The sequence below is a fragment of the Schistocerca americana genome, chromosome 8 (assembly GCF_021461395.2).
Source record: "Schistocerca americana isolate TAMUIC-IGC-003095 chromosome 8, iqSchAmer2.1, whole genome shotgun sequence".
NCBI lineage: Eukaryota > Metazoa > Arthropoda > Insecta > Orthoptera > Acrididae > Schistocerca > Schistocerca americana.
The window spans coordinates 34495649-34512746 of NC_060126.1; the positions used below are offsets into that span (position 1 = coordinate 34495649).

The following is a 17098-nucleotide window of genomic DNA, read 5'->3' on the forward strand; positions in this document are numbered from 1 at the left end:
GTCTACTTCAGGGGGTGAAAAAAAAATTCGACAAAAATACATTTTAGAATCAGATGAAGCAATGTAATTTCATATAATTTACTTATTATTGGTGTGTAGTAGAGTAATAATGTACTAGTTAGGCTGCTGCAGTCAATACCGTATCTTTCAATTTCAGTCGCATATTTGTTTCCAAGTTCATGACTGTGTTGAACCTTCGAACATTTCTTCGCATTTGAGCGAAGTTTAATCTTGCAGCATTTATTATAATTTCAGAAAAATCCTGCAAAACTCAAAGGTGTGTGCCATGATTTAAAATTGGAATAATATTATGCACTAAACATATACTGAAGGGTTCATTAGAAGTGGCCATAAAAGTGTGCCGAGGTACAGCGTTCTCCTTGAATTGGGAGTACAGAAACAGTGAATGACCACAGGTTTAAATTTATCATATTCTTCATTTTAATTATAAAGAAAAGTCTTGGAGTGGAGCTCTTTACGTTTTACTCCAAGGATGTCTGTCGGATGGCTAGCTACACCTTAGCATGTCTATCAGCTGCTGGTGGTTGTTTTGCCTGGCTAGGTCCAGTGGGGTTTTCCCGTCATTATTCCTAGCCCAGCGGTCGGCCCCAGCGTCGAGCAGTGCAGATGCCACCTCTGCGTGCCCGTGCAGAGCCGCATTGTGCAGCGGCGTTCGCCCCCACTGATTCCTGGCGTTGTGGTAAGGAGTGGCCGCCAGAAGGAGCCGCACCACACCAACATGTCCTTTCTCTGCAGCCAGGAGCAGGGGTGTGCTCTGCGTTTTGTTCCTGGCATCAGCCTCCGCCCCTGCTTCCAGCAGCAGCTGCGCCACAGCCTTGTGGCCATTGAATGTAGCCCTGTGCAGGGGTGTCTCCTGCCAGCTGCTGCACCTGGCGTCCACGTCTGCTCCACCCTCCACCAGGCACCTCGCTGCCTTCACGTGTCCCTTGTTTGCTGCCCAGTGGAGGGTGGTCCACCTGTCCTCGCTCTCCTCCCTCGCCCCCACGTCCGCACCAGCTGCCAGCAGCGTCTGCAGCTCGGTGACTGCATCCTCCTTCGCTGCCTGAACCAGCCTGCTGTTCTTCTCCTTTTCAGGAAGGCTCCTGTGCAAAAACGGCAAACTGTCAGATGACATACTTCTGATTAAGAATACTGCAAAAGAACCTGAGATGAAACCAGTTCCAATGACCACTAACCAATCTGCAATTTTCTCCATTTGTGTTATGAAACAGTGGGACAGTCCCCGTTTATTAAAGTACAGATGTGCAGTGACATCATACTCCCAAAGTCTTCATCAGTTAAAAACTCCTAAATTCCATCACTCCAGACATTTAGTCATCATTTTTTGTCACACTGATTCCTGACATTTAGGGCTTAGACCTCAGGATGCTGCTGTTGCACAGTCATTGCCTTCCGAGGAAACAGATGGCTTATAAAGTTATAAGATACATCTATGTCTGTACAAAATTAAAAAAAAAGAAAGAAGCTGCCAATATTTTTGTAATAACTCACCTACTCAATGCTCCGTGACTATCGTTTGGAATAAGATCTAGAGAACAAGATGTATTAATACAGCAGTGGTAAAACTATACGCCACATCTAAAATCCTTTGAGAAAAGATTTTATGCAACTTGACCCCAAGCGGATCAGAGCAGGAAAAAGCGGGCTCATAATAGAGCGTTTGATGGAACACCTAGTAAACGGTATGTTGAACCTATTGGAAACAACTTTAGCAATAGTGCATAGCAAAACTACGGAACCAGGACCAAGTAACATTCACTATTCATTGCTTCAACATATGTTGCAGAAGGGATTAATTCGTTTATTGAAAATCGTAAGTAAAGTATGGACCAACCAAATCTACAGCCCAGAAACGAAGACTGCTCCGATTTATAGCGATTTTAGAGGGACTTAAATGTGCAAAAGTAGTGGAAGGAAAAAAACCAGTTTTTTCAGTTTCCCTTTCAGCAATGATGCTGTTAAAATACTACTGCCCCAACATATCGAAAATTAGATAGTACACCACATTGTAGAAGCAACGCAGGAGATTTTGTGCATACATAAGACGACCTTCATGTTATGGCTCAAGGTGTACAGTGGAATAAAGGGAAATGAAAATGTAGATAAGCTGGCCAAGCAAGATTTTTACACCGCTGCTGCGAAATATGAAAGTGCCACTCAGCCATCTTTTTCACACGATAAGAATTCTAATCAGTGCCAAGTGGAGTGAAAGTCTACAACAGTTTTACGACATTGGGGGCAGACGCTGTGCCACTGCCATAGCTAACCTCCCATGATGTCATAAGTACCAAAATCGCAGATACAGCAGAAAATTTGCACTGAGGTGACAAAAGTCATGGGGTGCCCCCTAATACCATGTCCTTTTGCCAGGCACAGTGCAGCGGCTCGGTGTGGCAAGGACTCGAAGAGTCGTTGGAAGGCCCCAGTAGAAATAATGAACCATGCTGCCTCCACAGCCGTCCGCAAACCGCGAAAGTGTTGCTGGTGCAGGAATTTGTGTACGAACTGCCCTCTTGAGTAAGGTTCCAAAAATTTTCGACGGGTTTTATGTCGGGCGCTAGAATTCTCCAAATTGTTCTGCAAACCTATCGCAAAAAATTGTAGCCCCATGACTTGGAGATCATGTGCAGCCATTCATGGATTTCATGTTCCCAGAAAACGATGGAATTTTTATGGTTCACAATGGGCCAAGTAGCTGGAAATAGTCATTTCCAGTCAATGATCGGTTCAGTAGGATCAGAGGACCTAGTCCATTCCATGTAAATATAGCTCAGACCTCTGTAGAGCCCTCGCCAGCTTGCACAGTGTCTTGTGGCCAACTTGGGTCCATGGCTTCGTTGGGCCGGGGCCACACTCAAATCCTAACATCAGGTCTCACCAACTGAAATCGGGACTCATATGGCCATCCCGCGCTTTTTCAGCCACTTGGGGTCCAACCGATATGATCGCGAGCCCCGGAGAGGCACTGCAGGCGATGTCGTGCAGTTGGCAGAGGCACTTACATCGGTCGTCCGCTGCCGTAGCCCGTTAACGCCAAATTTTGCCGCACTGTTCTAACAGATACGGTCGTCGTAAGTCCCACATCGATTACTGCGCTTATTTCACATTACGTTGCTTGTCTGTTAGCACTGACAACTCTATGCAAATGCCGTTGCTCTCGGTCTTTAAGCGAAGTCTGTCGGCCACTGCGTTGTCCGTGGTGAGACATAATGCCTGAAATGTGGCATTCTGTGCACACTCTTGACACTATAGTGTTCGGAATACCGAATGCCCAAACAATTTCCAAAAAGGAATGTCCCATGCGATGTTATGGTTACTTGTGATTTGTAGATTGAGGTGAGAGATAAAATATACTTGTTTAGTCTGCCAACAGATCCGACGTGCTCCTAAGTGTAGTTTACTGAGTCGAGGCGTAGATTCTCTTCTGAAGTGATTTTAATCCGTTATTTAATCAGAATCCCAATACTGGAAATCGAAATTGAGTAATATTATCTATCTACAATCTTACAGTGGTGTTCCGCTTTTGTTCCATGCTATTAACAGCGCCAGTCCACCAATAAAATCTCTTAGTGCGGCTAAAATTTCATCATATGTAAATGCGAACTAATCTCCACTTGTCACCAATGGCTACTCAAAAAATTGCAAAGGTATTCCTACACCGCTCACTGTTTTACTTTTTTAGATGGCCATCTCTCACAATTCTTGTTTGGTTATAGCGAATACGATTCTTCCCCAGTAATTTGGTCTATAAAGGTGATCTCCAGATGTGCTAGTTCACTCTTGGTTCACATATATATTAGAATGTATAAAAACGTGTTATGTAGTAGGTTACTGGCATTGCCCATTATGTTTTCTGTCGGTGCCTGCTTTGCCGCTTTATCCTCTGAGAGTGCTAATCTGTTGCAAATAGTGAAGGAGAACACGTTAGAAATGACTAAAGCCCGTTTTACGTTGTGTTTGATTAACGTATGGAAAAACGCTACTAACTTATGCACCAACACAATAGAAAAGAGAATGGAAGTTTGAGCCAGGCGTGGTCGTGTGTTGAGGTGAGCGCATCATAAGCGCAATATGGCATAAGTTATCAGTGCCAAGTATACTCCGAAAAGTCACTTGAAGATAAATATACAAAATCTGAAGACACACCCCAGAACACGCCATATACTTACTCTGCTGCATATTCTTTTGTTTGCTTTATCCTGCTTGCGATTTCTTCACCACTTCTGTTTGAGAATCACTAAAGACTCGCATTCAAAATTATTTATTTACATAAAATCGAAGTTTGGAGTACTTTCAATGCATCAGCACCTTCTGTCTCACCTGTTTGCTAAACGATTCATTCTCAGATAGAGAGCTATCACCGAAAGAAAAAATTGCATCCAATACATCGTTATTTTCTGTATCCATTGAAAATGATTGTTTTGTTATATCTTTCCCTTATAACTGCAGTGTATGACAACTTGTGTCCTAAACTGAATGTAGCTCATAAGGTGAACCCACAGAGGGATGTAAGCAATCACTTTCATCCATGGCTAGTCGCCACGAGAATTTGTAAAAGGAATAAGTTTTCTCGATAACTATAACCTCTGTGTTACCACATACACACTACAGCGCCATTCTATTTCCTTGCGCCCAACACATGGTTGACACCCCCCACAAGTCGCACTGTGTAGTGGCGGAACTCACCGCAGGCGAGAGACGGCAGAGTCATCTGGCGGAGGAGCGGTGCGGCTGGCCGTGGGCGGCGCAGCAGTGGCAGGGGTGTGGCCACGGTCTCCCTGCGGCCCACTGCCGGGGCGCGGACTGCCGTCCGTAGAGGCCGGCGCGCTGCAAAGACAGACAGACAGGGTGTGGTGAACTCTGCCCACTTGGGGGCCAGAGGGCAGTTTGCTGAAATGGTTGAAATGGCTCTAAGCACTATGGGACTTAACATCTGGGGTCATCGGTCCCCTACACTTAGAACTACTTAAACCTAACTAACCTAAGGACATTACACATATCCATGCCCGAGGCAGGATTCGAACCTGTGTCCATAGCAGCAGCGCGGTTCCGGAGTGGAACGCCTAGAATCGCTCGGCCACAGCGGCCGGCGAGTATTTGCTATCTGGATCGCTGGTGGGGGATCGTAGTCACACAAACAACAGAACACACACTGCTAATGACAGAAATGGGTCTGCTAAGATGAATAACTCAGCCTCGATCTGAACAGTTTACACTCTGATTCTCCTGAATTCCTCAGACCAGTAGCTTACCTTAACAAACAACAAAAGAAAGTACAAATGAAACGTGGATACATCAGTTATGCTAGAGTAATACAAGGAGACTGTTGCACAGGACAGGTGGAATACACAACAACAACAGTTACACAGAAATTGCAACAGCAATAATCTTTGAGTGAACTTATTGTGGTACTGCTGTAATCAAATGGTGCTTGTAGCTCATGTGTTGCGAATCAGGCTGTAGGGGGTTCACATGATAGCCAAGGGGGCAGACTGGCGAAGTAAATTCAGAAAAATAAAAGGCTCACAGTGTGTGATACAAAGAATGTATTCCAGCGAAAAATTAAAGTGCAGTCAGTTTATGAATTTCATCACAGAAACTGAAACATTGCCCACTACACAGATTTGATTCTCATTGTCCATGGGGTCACTCATTGAACTGACGAACGTTAAACGTCATCTGACAATAAAGTCGAATGTGTGTGAGACGAAAACCTATAATATAACTAGAGACGAACTGTATATACATTTACGCCAGGAAACGGGTCATATGTTTTTACTTCAATGACATATAAAATACCGTTTCATTACTGTATTCAGGGTAATTATATCTACTAGATTGTGACTAGAACATTTCCTTGGGAATGAAGGAGTCAATCTGAAGGAACATAATGAGCATGGGTTTCCATATGGAAATGGACAAATTCCATTTCCGTATAGATTCATCAAATCGTGATTACACGTCGAAAGTGCTGAAAGCTGTGACCGGTGCCAGAGAGCAGAAGACACAAGCTAATGTCTGGAAACTGAAAGTTAATCCCTGAAGAGGGCAGTTACTGGTGTGTGTTTACATACAGGATACATATAACTAAGTGTATCGGAAAAGAGGCATCGTACGAAAAAAATATTCTGGGTGAAAAGTCAATATAAGGATATGGAACATCAGTCTCTGTTACAAATGGCCACCTCCGAACCACCCCTGGTTTGTGGGGCCAACTTTGTATTTTCTAACAGCAATCTTAGTTTTTATTGAATATTCGAATTTTACGCCAAAATGCATATGGATTACCATGCTATTGTTTCCCATTTGTGTAATATACAGATGACATAGGGAAAGTCCCAGTAGAAGGAAACAGAGCAGAATTCTCCGTATAGCCTTTAGTAACACAACAGAAACAAAGGGACAGGCAAGCAGAGGGCTGATGGCTGCTACTCAATGAGGCAAGCAGACCAATTTGATCAGTAGAACTCCTCCCAGCATGTGTAATAGAAGGGAGTGTACTTAGCTACTGGATGTATCCTGAGAAACAACTAAACAGAAAGAGGAAGCAAATGTGAATAAGGGCCCCAATGCTGCTGTTTTGGTCTTAGGACTTGCTTGTTGCATCGTGAGGTGGGCACAGACTTTATAGGGAATACGCAGCTACACTACCCTCCACATCTACTTATGTTAACTTCATTACTGGGGTCGTTTTTTCATGCTTCTTACTACCTAATTCATCTGCTTTGATTGGGGAAAGTAAGGGAACTTTATTATGGAAAGTATAGTTGTATTACATACAAGAAACTAAGTGAGGGATATACAACATGCAAATCTGTAGTACTGATGTAGGAATAGTGATTACTTTGTCCATTTACTTTACTACACCTACCCAGAGGTTAACACATACTGTGTGGTCACATCAGAAATCAGAAATTATAAACACGTTACTGGTCTCCTTGAGCCATGCCACAGCCTGCAACAGAGTGCTTAGTGGTGGTATTGGGTGACAGACTTGCTTCACATCTTCATCTTCCATATACTTGTTGTTGTTGTTGTGGTCTTCAGTCCTGAGACTGGTTTGATGCAGCTCTCCATGCTACTCTATCCTGTGCAAGCTTCTTCATCTCCCAGTACCTACTGCAACCTACATCCTTCTGAATCTGCTTGGTGTATTCATCTATTGGTCTCCCTCTACGATTTTTACCCTCCACGCTGCCCTCCAATTCTAAATTGGTGATCCCTCGATGCCTCAGAACATGTCCTACCAACCGATCCCTTCTTCTGGTCAAGTTGTGCCACAAACTTCTCTTCTCCCCAATCCTATTCAATACTTCCTCATTAGTTATGTGATCTACCCATCTAATCTTCAGCATTCTTCTGTAGCACCACATTTCGAAAGCTTCTATTCTCTTCTTGTCCAAACTACTTACCGTCCATGTTTCACTTCCATACATGCCTACACTCCATACAAATACTTTCCAGACTGTAGCGCCTACAACCGCTCGGCCACACCTGCCGGCTCATCGGATAACATCTCCAGCATCATCTGTAAACAGCATTAACTGTTTCTGTGTTGACCAACCAAGTGAAACATGCATGGAACTCCATCGCGCAAATTGACATCGGGTACCTGTACAACAGTATGCATTAACATTTACATGCTTGCATTCAACATCCTGGTTGTTACTTCGCTTAGTAGTGTGGCAGCATGTCACGATTGCAATGGCAAATCTACAGCTTACATTAACCTGTGATGTTAATGAGTTACATATGTTACCTAGACAAATGTGTTCCCAAAATTTCATTGCTCTATATTAATTAGTTTTTGGTTATGTGACTTTTCCTGTCAGATGTCTATTTGTTCCATAAAACTTGTACTCTAAGTGCAATTATCGGTTCTGAAATACAAAAGTACATAGAAATTTTCAAGACAGGCAAGTGGCTTGTCACTTGCTTACCAGGCTTCTGCTGGAGGACTCGCGAGCAGGTGACCCAGTGTGACCACATCTTCAGGATGAGTGTGCACTGCATCAGACCAGCCCTGCGTGATCATAACCTGTGCGACGTTGGCCTTGATGAAGTTAACGGCGGCCTGCCTGAGGCTGGTGCAGGAGTGCCTGATCGCCAGAACAGCTGTGGCCGCCGCAGTCTCAACAGACAGCTGAGCGGCCACGAGCTGCTCACACCGAGCCTTCAGAGCCGACACGCCGTATTTATCAGCTGCTGCCAGCAGCTGGGGGGCCAGGCTATGCAGCTGAGGGGCCTGGAGGGTGTAGAGGTAGGCGACCAGCTGGCGGAGCACCGGACCCTCCACGTCCGGGACTGCGACCTCGCCGGTGTTGGCTTCCAGTGTGTCGTGGCGAAACATGCCGCCAAACACGGGACTCCGTTCGGCCAACACGGCCCTGTGCGCCACGAGACGGGTGCCGCCCGCCACCAGTGTGACGACTGCGCCGTCCCCTGCGTCCAGAAGGGCGCCCAGGTCCACGGCTGTGGTCTCCATAACCTCCTTGGTGGGTTCCATTGTGGATGAGTCTGGAACATGACGTCACTCAGCAGCCCTTTCTCCCCACATGGCACTCTCTGTGCTTGTACGAGCCACAGGCAGGACAGTGTCAAGCGAAAAGTGGTAAATATTTTGACATCGGGACATTCATGTCATGAATAGGCCTAACAACCGTCTGATTTTCGAAAATCGCGCCTGTGCAGAACCAAATATATCTGCTTTGCAAACTAAAGTGCAGAGACCACATTGCAGAATGGAAGGTTTGTGATGGACTTACAACTGACTGTAATCTCAATTAGTTTACAATAAGAGATGCAGATAGTGTCTCTCACGCTATCATGCAGCCCAAGTGAGTATGCAATTGACGTAAAGCGATTTGGGAACTTTTAAAGGCAGAATACAACATATAACCACTGCAACGGTTTGGATACGATGTTTAGGCCACAGCAAACAAGTTCTTCAAATGTTGCTGACTGCGCACTATAAGTCCATCCCAATATTTGTTAGGCAGCCAAAGGTTTTTGAAATTCCCTGCTGTTTCACCCCACAGAGATGGACAGCACAGCAGGTCACAAGATACTACCATAGAACTTCAGGGGAAACAGAACGACAAACAAGGCTTAGTTTTATCGAACAGTTAAACAATAATATAAAGAAAGCGTTAGTCCAATGAAGAGCACAAAATGCGGGCACTTTGTCGAGGACCAAATTGCGACAGACATTTAGTGTTTCACATACAAACATACAACAAACACGGTTCGATTAACCACTGTATTATCGACCTTGGGACGATCTAGAGGTATGATGATGACGGCCAGAAGACATTAGAACTCTGTTGCCAGAAGACATAACAGTATCTTCGCTGACAACTACTCCAGCAGCATGTGAATGATGTTTTGATTTCATTTACCCAGAAGCACATGGGGCTGGGCAATAGTAAAGATAAGAAAAAGAGAAAGCACGAGGGGTTGATATAATTATGGCACAAGTGTTGCATCAGCTAGTGGACCAAATTTTACCATATATCTAATGGCGTCATTCAACGAATTTCCTTTGTATCGATTAGTCATCGGAATCTATAGATTCTCAAGAATCATTAGGGAGAAGACAAAGATCCAAAACAACTTAGCCCTAACAATATCAAGGAACAGCTTGCATTACCAATATGGGGAGGGGGAAGGAAGGGCATGGTTTGTGTCCACTCTAAAAAATTAAAATTATATTATCAAAGGACATTTGAAGAGGTACTTATGTATAATTAGGGTCCAGAACCTGAAACACCTCTTCAAATAATAGCGATATCAAAGCACTTCTGATAATGTGTACTACTGACTTCGTAACCAAGTCAAAAAATAAGTAACGCACATTTCTTTCAGTGTTGTTGACTCTATACATAAGTTTTAAAGAGGTACTGATGTGTAAGTATGGCTCAGAACGTGGAAATAGTGTCTACGATTTGCGTTCGGGAAACTGACATCTACTACTGTGACTTAAAGTTTTGTGTTATATGAACTGAAATTTTTAAAACATATATGGAATCTGATAGAATTCATTAACAACAACAAATACCTCTTTAAAATTTTAAGATATAAAAAACTGACTAGATAACAATATATGTATAGATGGGCATAAAGTACTACTACCACCCCTCCCACCTTGGTATTGTGAAGTTTAAATCTTACAGCACAATTGTCTGGTAAATACTCCGATGACGTACACAGACACGTTCCGTGCCACTGTCTGAACCATCGTAGACAGATAATAGGCATGAGCTCCGGCATTATGGTGCCAGGAAAAGGAAATACATCGAGGATGCGGTAAATCACGCAATGGATATCGTGAATACCTCAGACAGTTACGGTATAGTTACAATGACTGATGAAGCTGGGGATATCTGTCATTTATGGTTGCCTACACATTTAGGAGACTGAAGCAGATGGGCTGTCTCAATAGTCTCTATAACATCCTAAGATGTTACTGCACACACAGGCAGGTGAAACTAGAAACCATCGAAAGGAAATTGTGAAAAACATCACCAAAAGCTGCCCACAGGTTTCTGTTTGTTATCATTAATGAGTCAGCTTCAGAGCATAACAAATACTAGAGGCTGCAACACCTAAGCAGAGGACCTACCAAATTTTTGTATAGTATCTGCCCGTACAAGCGCTATATCAGAGGAAATTAATAGGAAGGTTCTTGCAAGACTAAGTAATTGGTATATACGAAAGAAATTTAAAGTAGCAGCGCACAAAACAGCTTACATATTAGTGAATATTATAAAGACTATAAAAGCCAACAATCAGAATGTATGACCAACCAGTGAACAGAGAAGTGTCACAAACATACCTCGGTATAAATATCGATGAGAACACCCAATAATCGTGTGTCACAGAGACATTAATATCCTCAACGAAATAACAATAAATGGGCAAAGAAACTTTCAGCTGCCTCTAAATGCAACAAGATCATATCGCAGTGCATCCTTAATCGTTGTTATGGGCTGTGGATTGGGTGACCCATATAGCCACAATAAGGCTGTATGAAGAAATACCTAGTGTTAGGCGCCTATAGGCAGGCAACGACTTGACAACGCTTTGTTCCAGATATCTGCCAGCAGGCGCATAGGACAACTTCATAGGCTGTCTCTGTAGAGGTACACTATTCAGATTCTCAATGGAGGTGCGCAAGTGCCACCAAAGATGTTGCCAAACTGATGGGGTCTTAGAGCGATCCCTTGCTTTTTAATTCACACTTGGGTCAGTCTCTGTCCTCTGATATCACACTTAGCTCTAACAATATCAAGGAATTTTATATAATGTCCATTACCAAGAGGGAGGGGGGGTGGTGGGAGTTTGTGGCAGGGAGAAGGTAGTACTTCGCGCCTCTCCAAACAAATTAAATAGTAACAACATACATTTGAAAAGATCCCAGAACAAGAGGGCTTAAAGTCCATAAACACCCTTTGCTGTTATATATCACGTTCAAATTTCGGCAAATAATTCTGAATGTCCCCTGGTGCTTCCAACGACAGAAATGGTTGCGCCGCTCTACAAAGGGGTCAGATCAAGTACAATGGGGGTACAGCACAACGATGTTCTTAGGAATGGGCTGAAACGTTTGGGGGTGTCAGTAGCGTCAAAGGTTGTCAAGAGTGCCATTTTGCTACTTATCACATAGTAGCCTGTCATTTTCGACTGTGAAATGTGGGAAGTCAACGACCAAACAAAAGATTGGTTTTATTAACACCCTTTGTCACCTCCTGTGGGCTTTTCGTGTCGATTCTGAGGTGCGATGTGTCTGAAATGTTTTTCTCTGCTGTCCATAACATAACCACGTCATTTCGACGCTGGGTGTCGCAGTTCTGACCGCCATCGCTGAGACTTCAAAATAAGGGGCGTGTGTGATTTTCCCAACATGTGACACTTCCATTTCGGTGTTGGGCCTTCTTCTGGCAAAATTTTGTGCGAATGTGATATCATTAAACGTCTAATGAACTTCAGAACTCTGGCTTTTCGCTCACATGTGTCACACCCTGCAGGTGGTAGTGTCTTAAGCCCAAGTATGGCGTTCCATGGCGCCACGCTTCTGCACCTTTACAGAGGAAGCTTGTAGGCACCTTTGTGCGTCGTAATGAGTGACAATTAATGGGTTCCGAAAAAGTGATCCTTTAATTGTATTGCACACTGTAGACTATTCCCATTGATGTCAGTTTTCTATCAGCGAGTCTAATTCTCGCTGAAGAAATTCTCAACTCCAGTACATACTCAGCATCGAAAATGTCTAAATTAGATGGTCATCGTAATTCTTTAAATAAAAGATCAAATTATTCATTTACCGCAAATACATTGCTTGATTCAACACTGATAGTTGGTTAATTCTTTCTCAGAATATTAATTTGGCTTCCAGAAAGCCAAGGAATGAGGGAAGGAATATTAGCTTCAAAATTAGCTTGCAGCATTCATTGCTTTTGTAGACATACAGAAAGTAGCTGAAACTCTGAAGGAAGTAGGAATAAAACACAAACTTTGTTTCACCATTTGTCATTATCAGAGAACGATAACTTGTATAGCAGCTTTATAAAAAGGTGAAGGTTGTTATAATAGATGAGAAAAACGTAGACGCGCTTGTCGCACATATGTTTTACCTGATAGAGTATAAATCTCGAATAAATCTTACATAAATCGATAAAGTTATGTGAAAGGGATATAACATGTAAATAAATCGGTCTGAACCAAATGTGTTGATTTGTGAGAAAGAACGACTAACCAGCATTGGAGTACATCCATGGACAATCTACTGTAATATGGCAACTAGTTACTTATTTGAGAAACAAGATCACCAGAGCTGTAACAAGGAAATATGAAATAGAAAGCAGAACTGTCAGTGGAAAAAGTTCCTTCAGTATAGTGAATAAGATATTAACCTCCAAAAGTAACTGGCAGCAAATGAGAAAAAACAGTTCGGAAAGGGCGTGTTTCATGTGTGGCGTTGTGTGGCTGTGAGAGCTGGATCCAGGAGACGGAGGAAAGAAGGCGACTGTAACCTTTAGAGGTATGCTGGTACAAGCGCGTCCCGAACATAAAAAGCTATTGATAAGACAACACGCGGCGAAATGCTTAATGTGTGAGAAGGGGAGTTTGTGGAAAATCGTCATCAAACATTCATATTATTGGTTATCTATTGAAACGTGAGGACCCCAAAAAGCGATAACAGATAAGTGAACGGAAAAGTACTAGAGACATACCAAGACGTATGGAGCAAATTATGAAAGATGTCTTTCTGCCTTCTACTTCATATCGGTTGCAGGTCGGCTGCTATCATCGCCTACGACGGACCACTGAAGAAGTGGAAATCTTAGAATACACTCTAGAATGGGCAGTTTAGTAACAGATATTGATACATTTTACCTCTCTCAATTCCTAGTACCATCTTTAGCGAACCATGTCCCAGCATCCAAAACTCCTAAGCCGTGCCATTTTAATATTGATGACCTGCATGTGCAGCAACCTCAGTGTTCTTCATCATGTACCACCCAGCTTTCTGGTTTAATGCTTTCTCACCCCTGATACATAATTAAAATTTATCCACTCTTATTGTTATTTGAGTTATCAGCTGGTTTAACGCGGCCCGCCACGAATTCTCGTCCTGTGCCAATCTTTTCATCTTACAGTAGCATTTGCAACCTAAATCTTTAATTATTAGCTGGATGTATTGCAATATCTACCTTCCTCTACGCTTTATACCCAACCAGTTCCCTCTTGTACCATGAAAGTTACTCCCTCATCTCTTAACAGAAGTCCTATCATCCTGTCCCTTGTTTTTCTCAGTGTTTTCCATATACTCCTTTCCTCGCTAATTCTGAGGAGAACCTCCTCATTCCTTACCTTATTAGTTCACCTAATTTTCAACATTCTTCTGCAGCACCACATCTCAAATGTTTCACTTCTCTTCTGTTCCAGTTTTCCCACAGTCCATGTTTCACTACAATACAATGATCTCATGGACTGTGCGGCTGGTCCAGGCGGAGGTTCGAGTCCTCCCTCGGGCATGGGTGTGTGTGTTTGTCCTTAGGATAATTTAGTTTAAGTAGTGTGTAAGCTTAGGGAGTGATGACCTCAGCAGTTAAGTCCCATAGGATTCCACACACAATACAATGATAATCTCCAAACGTACATTCCCGGAAATTTCTTCTTCAAAGCAAGTGCTAGTCTTCTTTTTATGTCGTCCTTACTCTGTCCGTTATGGGTTATTTTGCTGATTAATTAGCAGAACTCCTTGAATTCATCTACTTTGCGTTCCACAATTCTGATCTTAAGTTTCTCATGTTCTCGTTTCTGCCATTATTCATTATTTTCATTTTTCTGCGATTTACTCTCAATCCATATTCTGCACCCATTACACTGTTCATTCCATTCAACAGATCTCGTAATTCTTCTTAACAAGTGTGATGTTGATCTTTTACAGCCGTAACGACGTTTACGTGCCCTGTCTCGCATCAGAAGCCAGACTCACTGCATGGCTAACCGCTGACTGCTCTGTGAGGGCAGTAGCAGCAGCAGCTCTGAACAGGCACGCACCCTCCCGCTACCAGCTCTAACGACCTTCAAGCCGCAAACTGCCGACTGCATAGTTCCAAAAATATGCCGCAGTCTTGAAATAATCTCGTATTTTAATTTAGTGTGGCATGTCAGTACCTGCTTAAAATGCATAACATTGTTTCCTATATTACATTGCTGCCTATAATTGTAACAAGGTGTAATATTATTGGGATTTCCGTAGTATGAAAGCTGTAAGTACCCTTGGAAAGGCATTCACCTATCTGTATATTAAATGATCAACCTATGAGATGAGACCTATTCTTTGAAAGACATTTGTTTTATATAATTTACGTAACTGTAAAGATGCGCATCTAGCGCGGACGTTAATACATCGATTGCGCAGTGAAAGAAACATTTTAACAGAAGCTGAACTGACGTTCCACTTCGATCTAAATAAAAGATGAAAAAAAAACTTTTGTAGATCATCAGATTTTAATGTACTACTTCTGCTTGTAATGTGAAAAGGTAAAAAAAAAAAAAAGGTCGACTTTAAGCTAGAAAAGTGATAATTAATAAAATTCAAGTAATTTATGTTCGAAACTCTAAATCGGCATGTTATTGTTATGAAGGTTTTGAACAGTGCAAGAATTGCCTTTAACGAAGGAGAAAAGTAATGACTGTAATTTGTGACAAAAACGTAAACCAAGGAGACAGCACAGGGCAGGCTGAAATCTGATCGCACCATACAGTTAGAAAAGTACTTATGTAAGTTATATTGTTTATAAATAAGCCCTAATTTTCTGGTGAGAATTGATTGAATATATTTAGTGTTTACCAGATTTCTTATTCTGTTGTTTTCCTTCATACTTTTCTAACCTCCATGCCATATTATTTTTATAAATGTCAAACAGCCTTTACTACAGCAGAGAATCCTGCGGCATCCTGGTCGTGTACAGAAGGCCGCCCTTTGTCTTCTATACAACTCATAGGTGCCCCATTTATTAATGATTTCATTTGCAAATGCAATTTTTTTTACTGTTCATTGTTAGAGGTCCCTTAGGTAATTATAAAATTCATACTGATTACGTAAAGAATTCCGGGTTGTTCTTTTCCAAATAATAGAAGTCTTTGCGTAATCAAAACCTAGCCTCCTTCTGACAACGATCAGGAGCCGACCAGAAGACGGACGTCTTCGACCGCTTTCGTGTCTCCTGTGGCAAAGCTGTGCCAAACTGGGAACACGACATTCTAGTATGAAACACAGATTCAAATTGAAAGAATTGAAATATATTTAACCTAATAATTTTTTTTATCATACTAGAAAGGCTTACACACTGTGTAAAATACACGGTATGTGTGTATAATGTCAATAGCTGTACTTAGCTCAAACCTGAGAGCACGCGGCCCACCGAACGTTGCTTGGAGTGTGGGAGCACGCTTCTGACGTTTGAGCTAAGTACAGCTATTGACATTGTACACACGTACCGTTTATTGTACATTTTATGTGAGTGTTTTGCCCTTTTGGGCGTTCTGTATTATTGTTGGACCATGGATCTTTAGGCAGTTTGTAGTTTTAGTGTGTCCCGAAGAAGGCGTGATTATCCGTGCTCTTCGCAAACAATATGTAAAATGAAGAACTACAGACGTAAATTGGGTTTGGTTATTGCTAATAGAAAGTGACTTGAGTGGGAGGCATTTTAATGAACGTTTGGTAACTTTATACGCTTCCGTGTGGAAGACAACCGTGTGTGAAATATTGCTGTCAAACTTACAAAATCCGCGAGGCATTCGTGACAGAGTAGTATAGGGAGCACTTGTGTAAAGGAAGACAAATGAATCGACGGAACGTTATCTCGCGCAAAGTTGTGGGTCGGTGACTGTTTCGATCATGAATAATGTTCGGGTCGAACTTGCAAAATTCTGGCTGCTTTCGGATGACTAAGTATATCACACTTTTAGCACTGTAAACTTGCGTAGACAATATTAGTGCAGACGTAAATACGGACTTGACAACCATTTCTTGAATCTTAGTGGCAATAAATAGTCAATAGAACTTTAAACATTTTGCTACATGAAGGTAGAACCCGGACGTCCGATATTTATCATTAACTTTCAGGAAATGATTTTTAAGTAGAATTTGCGGCGTCAGTCCGGTAGGTATTGGGTGGTAATTTCTTTAACGGTGCTTTGCACCACCTAGGCAGTACCCGCTACGACAGAGTGAAGGAACAAGGAGGACACAAGAAGCCTATCGTAGGTAGGTGGATTGGACTGTGAGAATGAGATAACAACACGAAGGAAAACCGAACCCCACCACGCCGCAAAACGTAACGTCGTGAATACCGGACAGGTACAAGTCATGTGGCAGACATTGCCTGTGCTTTGCGTTGGACTGTGTTCATTTGCTAACTGGATTCAATTTAGTGTGTATGTCGTAACGCTGCAAAGTTGGAAGAGGAATTATCGACTCAAAGTATAATGTGGCTCTTACTCAGTATATGAAGAAACCGTAAGAGAGAACAGGACTCACCGTAGAATGAGAGGGGAGTGT

General features: G+C 42.5%; 1 protein-coding gene across 1 annotated transcript; it reads right to left on the bottom strand.

The window, feature by feature from the left end:
• Positions 1–508: 508 nt before the first annotated feature.
• On the bottom strand, positions 509–8527 carry LOC124544958 (poly [ADP-ribose] polymerase tankyrase-1-like). Its single transcript, XM_047123705.1, has 3 exons — positions 7962–8527; positions 4708–4848; positions 509–1103 (listed from the first exon to the last, which is right to left on the bottom strand). Exons 1-3 carry the CDS (start codon positions 8525–8527, stop codon positions 509–511), a joined length of 1302 nt encoding a protein of 433 aa, XP_046979661.1.
• Between the last annotated feature and the right edge of the window lie 8571 nt (positions 8528–17098).

Excerpts from the sequence above, each read along its gene's own strand:
- LOC124544958 (XM_047123705.1), bottom strand. The coding sequence starts at position 8,527 with ATGGAACCCACCAAGGAGGTTATGGAGACCACAGCCGTGGACCTGGGC. Across the intron at positions 4,849-7,961 it reads AGTCCTCCAGCAGAAGCCTG|CGCGCCGGCCTCTACGGACG; the intron begins GTAAGCAAGTGA and ends CTGTCTTTGCAG. Across the intron at positions 1,104-4,707 it reads TCTGCCGTCTCTCGCCTGCG|GAGCCTTCCTGAAAAGGAGA; the intron begins GTGAGTTCCGCC and ends GTTTTTGCACAG.